General features: G+C 51.9%; 1 protein-coding gene across 1 annotated transcript; it reads right to left on the minus strand.

Annotated features, from left to right (window-relative positions):
- Positions 1-2,977: 2,977 nt before the first annotated feature.
- Positions 2,978-3,751, minus strand: LOC112896009. The gene has a single exon (XM_025964045.1). The coding sequence runs from the start codon at positions 3,749-3,751 to the stop codon at positions 2,978-2,980; it is 774 nt and encodes a 257-aa protein (XP_025819830.1).
- Between the last annotated feature and the right edge of the window lie 1,948 nt (positions 3,752-5,699).

Below are 5,699 nucleotides of genomic sequence, written 5' to 3' on the forward strand. Positions count from 1 at the left end.
CTTTGTTCTACGACATCTAGCGCAAGACGACCAGGCGAATGATGTGGTGCTCACCGAGGGCCTTAACGGGCCGGAGAGGCAGCGCAAGATGGTCGGCGACGAGGGCCGAGCGGCGAGGACGGGCGGCGCTCGCGGAGGAAGATGATGCAGGGGCCTCCGTGCTTCTGGTCACCGTGGATCGACTCGTGGGGATCCTGCGAAGATCCTACGGGGGTTAGGGAGGTCCGGGGATCACCGGCGGCAATCAATTTTGGTAGAGACCGAGCTCACCGGCAATGGCGGTCGTGGGGAAATTCGACGGCGAGGGCGAGCTAGGCGCGGCTAGGGTTGCGGTTGCGGTTTAGGGAAGTCACAGGGGAGGCGGCCTGGTGCTTAAGAGGCGGTGGGGTTGCCCTATGCGTGCGTGCCGCGGACCCTGCGGTGAAAGCGGATCGCGCAACGGATTTGCGAAATCCCAGGCTTTGGGGGCTCGGCTTCTAGAAGGTGAAGGCGCCGGTGAGCCTGGTCGGTGGGCCTCGAGCATGCACACCGGGGCGGAGCGAGGCCACGGGCAGCGAGGGAGTAGCCGGGACAGCGGAGACAGAACAGAGAAGGTCGGGCACGAGGAAGAAGAAGGAAAAGAAAGAGATGGTCACCGATAGGTGGGGTCGGGCTGAGGGAATGACTGAGAAAGAAGGGGCTGCGGAAATGACTGAGAAAGAAGGAAATGACTGCGAAAAGAAGAAATGACTGAGAAAAGAAGGAATGACTGAGAAAAGAAGGAATGACTAACCTACTTTTCCGTTTCCTTCCTTTTCTTTTCCCGCACCAACTCAAAACTATTTGAATTCAACTCCTATGCACTCAACCAAATAAAACTTATGCACCAGCATGAATGCACAAACATGTTGAAACTAGAAATAAATTTAATTCTTTGTGAATTAAATTATAAATAAATGCAAGCTAGGCAAAATAAATCCTTAGAAAATATTACTGGAGCCCAATTAAATTCATTATAAATCTCGATATTTTACCTTAGGGTGTTACAGAATAGGGGAGGCGCGTCTGACGCGTGGGATCAAGGCGGCAGCAGCGGCGGCGGGGAAGGCGAAGGGTTGTGTGGCATGTGGGCGGCGGGGCAGCAAGCTGGGCGGGGCCGCGACGTGTGCTAGCTGAGCAGGCCGGAATGGGGCACGCGAGGCTGGCTGGGACGAGCGGGCCAACGTGGGCCGTGCGGGCTGTGCTGGTGGGGAAAGAAAAGATGGTGTGGGCTGGGCTGGAGGTTTGAGTTTTTGAATTTAATTTGAATGGCTCAATTCAAATTAAATTCCACAAAATTTTCAAACCAACCAAACTAAATTCAAATTAACAAGTTCAAACGAGATTCAAATAACTCCAAATTATTTGACACTAACATTTTAATGGTCCTTAATTAAAAATGTTGAGCTGAATTACTACGATTTCGAGATAAAGAGAACCCATGCTTATATTTGGAACTAGCTAATGCACATACATGAAAAGTTTTTGAAAATTCAAAATTTTGCACAATTATAACATTCCGAAAAAAACCGGTGATGTTACAGCCGAGATGTTGTATGCGTCGAAATAGTGGTGAAGCTTCATGGAGGTGATGAGTATAACCGTAGAGTAGTTTCTGAATTGTTGGGTAACGAACCATGGATTCAGAAAGGACTTCACTGATGAAGTAGACTTGCTGCTGCACACCGAAGGCATGGCCTTCCTCCTGGCGTTCCACCATGATCGCTGTGCTGACGACGTGAGTAGTCGCGGTGATGTAGAGTAGCAGATTCTCATCTGATTGTGGAGCCATTAGGATGGGGGGCGACTGCAAATGATGATTGAGATCTTGCAGCGCCTAGTTTTGCCTCCTCTATCCACTGGAGAAGGGTAGTCCCCGTTTCCCAAGTCGTGAGATAAATCTGTTCAGGGCTGCCATACAGCCCGTGAGCTTCTGTACATCCTTGATCATCCGTGGAGCATCCATGGCTGTGATGGCAGTGATCTTCTCCGGGTTTGCTTCAATTTCTCGGTGACTAACAATGAAACTAACTAGTTTTCCTTGTGGCATGCCGAAGACTCACTTGGTTGGGTGAAGCTTCCATCGAAACTTGCATAAGCTGTTGAAAGTTTCCTCGAGATCTAGGATGAACATGTCGTGGGATCTGGTCTTGATGACCATGTCGTCCACATAGGCTTCAACGTTGCGATGTAGCTGATCAGCAAGGAATATTTGGATAGCCCGCTGATAGGTGGCTCCTGCATTCTTCAACCCAAAGGACATGGTTGTGTAGGCATATGCTCCAAAGGGGGTGATGAACACTATCTTGATCTGGTCTTCTTCCTTGAGAGCGATCTGGTGATAACCCAAGTAGCAGTCGAGGAAAGAGAGCACGACGCAGCCAGCCATAGAGTCGATGACTTGGTCGATGCGTGCGAACACGAAGGGATCCTTCGGGCAGTGTTTGTTGAGATAAGTGTAATCCACACACATCCTCCATTCATTATTATTATTTTTCAAGAAAGTACAAGGTTGGCTAACCACTCGGGGTGGTATACTTCTTTAATAAAACCAGCCGCGAGTAGTTTTGCTAGCTCCTTCTTGATGGCCTCCCTCTTGTCGGGAGTGAAGCATCGTAGTCGTTGCTTCTTTGGAGTGGCTTTGGGTTGACTTTCAGGCAATGCTTGATCAACTCCTTGGGCACCCCTGGCATATCTGCTGGTTTCCACGCGAATATGTTTCGGTTAGCCCTAAGGAAGCTAACGAGCGCGCTTTCCTATTTGTCACTCAAGCCGCCTCCGATCAAAGCAGTCTTGGACGAGTCGCCTTCTTTCAGTTGGATGGCCTTGATGTCGATATCACTAAGGTTGGGTTTAACGCTCAACTAGCTAGGCCTCTGTCTGGAGATCTCCATCTCCAAGTCGGTGAGCTTTTGCGCGGCCGCAAATACTTCCCCAGAAGGCTTTAGCATGCGTGATGTCATGGTGTACTCGATCGCCTCTTGGTCGCAGTCGATTTCTTCAAGTCACCGCGGAACATGAGTACGCCTGTCTTGCTTGGCATCTTGAGAATCAGGTAGACGAAGTGAGGCACAACCATGAACTTGGCCAGTGCTAGTCTACCGAGGATGACGTGGTATGATGACTCGAAGTCAGCCACCTCGAACTTGATGTACTCCGTGCGGTAGTTGTTCTTCGTCCCAAAGTTGACTGGCAGGACCATTGAACCGAGTGGTGGAGCTGCATTTCCCGGGACAGTGTTGTAGAACGAAGCTCTGCTAGGGGTGAACATCTTGGAAATGTCCAACCCCATCTTCTTTAGAGTACTCGCGAAGAGCAGGTTGAGGCCGCTCCCGCCGTCGATGAGTACTCGGGTCAACTGTGAGCCCGCCACAACAGGATCTACGATGAGCGGGAATTTTCCCAGCTCAGAGAAGCTGGTCCACTGATCATCCCTGGAAAAGGAGATCGGAACCTCGCTGTATCTCTGAGGCTTTTGTATGGCGGCGGTCTCTACAGAGAGGATTTCATGCAGGATCAGCTTCTGCGCGCGCTTCAAGGGGAAGCTGCCGTCTCCACCGAAGATGACGTTGATGACATTCTTTGGGTCTTGGAAATCCTGAGTCCCTGACTTGTCATCCTCATCGTCATCCTCCTGATCCTTCCGCTTTCTATTTTGAGGGAGGAGTGGAGCGTTGAGTGACTTACGGAGGCTGACGCACTCAAAGAGCATGTGCTGGGCCTTTAGGTGCATCGGGCATCGTTTGTGCACGACTTTTTCAAATTGAGCTTGATTGCTCCCCGGCTTCTTGCGCCGTGGATTGCGCTCGATAGCCGTGACTTCTCTATCTAGCTTGCGCTTTCGGGGGTACCCGAGTGGTTCCGTTGGCCCTTGTCGAAGTGGTTGTTGTCGTTGCCCTGCTTGTCTTTGTTGCGCTTAGGGAAGCAGTCATTCTCCTCGTCCTCCTGATCGGCCCACCGTGCCATCATGTCGCGTAGTTCAACGGCAGTAGTCGAGCGGTTGTGTCCGAAGTCATGGTACGTGTGCTTTGAGAAGAGGCCATTCTGGAAGCAGCAGATGACATCCTCGTCGGTGATTTTGGCGATGGTGGCTTGCATCTCGAAGAAATGCCGGGTGTAGGATCTTAGGGTCTCGTTGATCTCCTGCTTGACCTAGGACAGATCATGGTGAGTGTCTGCTCTAATCATGGATCCCTAGAAGTTGTCGATGAAGGCATGCTTGAGGTCCTCCAAGGAGTTGATGGAGTTTGGTTTGGGACGTTAAAGCCAAGTGAGGGGTGCGGATTCCAAGGCTACCAGGAAGTGCTACCTTGGTGGAGTTGGATCCCCCTGGGACCTCAATGGCAACGGAGTAGCATCAAATCCATTAGCGTGGGTCTTCCTTGCCATCATACTTGAGGATCACGACTGGTTTAAAATCCTTGGGATAGGATTTCTCAGTGATGTTGGAGGTGAAGGCGGGGAAGCAGTCGTTATCGTTGTCGTCGTGGTACCTGTCGGAGCGGTCCCTTCTTCTTGCCTCGATGATGCACCGCGTGTCGCGGCCATCATTGATCTTCTGCCTAAGATCGATCGTGGGAGCATCGTGAAGGCTGGCCTCAGGTGGAGCTTCACCTTGAGGCCTTGCGTCGCGCCGGTTTCTAGGTGGGTAAGTGGATTGTTGTACCTCCTTCTTAATGTTGCCACGCGCAGATTGCTGGCCTTGGTTGCACTGGCGATTGTCGTTCCTCCGGTACCCGAGGCCTCCTCCAGGGATGCGGCTAATCTGCACAGTGTCACCATGGCGTTCAGACCTCGAGGGCATGTTTCGAGTGGAAGAAACTGGATGTTGCCCATCGAGTTGCACGAGCGCGCTAGGTTAAATACTGCAGCCTTTGTATATGGGGGTTGGGTGGTAATTGTTGAGCTAGGAGCGCTGCTTCTACAATGGCGCCAATCGGTGTGTGATACTCCTGATCCGCAGCTGCTGCAAAAGCATTGTTGAGGTTCCTTTGGTGCATCGGTTACGGGTGTGGTTTTCCACATTCCGCCTGCACTGGGCGCGCTTGGTGTTCTTCAACCACCGGATCCTTCTGTGCTCTTTGTTCTCATCCTGGGGGGCGTCCACCGTGCGCTCGTCGGCAGACACGTCCGCAAGTAGTTCATCATCGTACTTGGGACCAGGCTCTTCGTCATCCGCATTGCGAAGGGAAGCCATGTAGACTTGATGATCCGATGAGTTGTCAGCCGTCTAGCTGTACTCGAGTAGCTCTGTGCTGCCCTCTCCCCCTTCGGAGATAGGAGAGAGGGATTTGCCCTCCTGGAAGGGTAGCTTCTGCATGAAAGGCCACAAGGCAGGAGTCATAATCGAGTAGTTCAGAGGGCTCTAAGCTCTTCCAGTACACGAAACGACCTTGTGGCATAGATATTATGATCAAACCTAGGCGACTACCCAAAAAGGATTCGGGGTGGTCATCAGGTTGCGAGTGGTTGTCAAGAACGGGGGCCTCCAGACAAGCGAGTGGCTCCCTCGCCCTCGAGTCCTCCTTGGCTCTGGCTTGAAGGTGTAGTACTAGTCGACGAGTACTCTTTCTTGGAGTCCGAGTGGTTGTTGAAGACGGGGGTTGCCCGACAGGCGGTGGCTCCCGCATCCTCGAGCTTGAGCAAACGATCTAAGTCCTCCTCCAAGTCGGAGAGGGACT

Source organism: Panicum hallii, chromosome 1 (genome assembly GCF_002211085.1).
Source record: "Panicum hallii strain FIL2 chromosome 1, PHallii_v3.1, whole genome shotgun sequence".
NCBI lineage: Eukaryota > Viridiplantae > Streptophyta > Magnoliopsida > Poales > Poaceae > Panicum > Panicum hallii.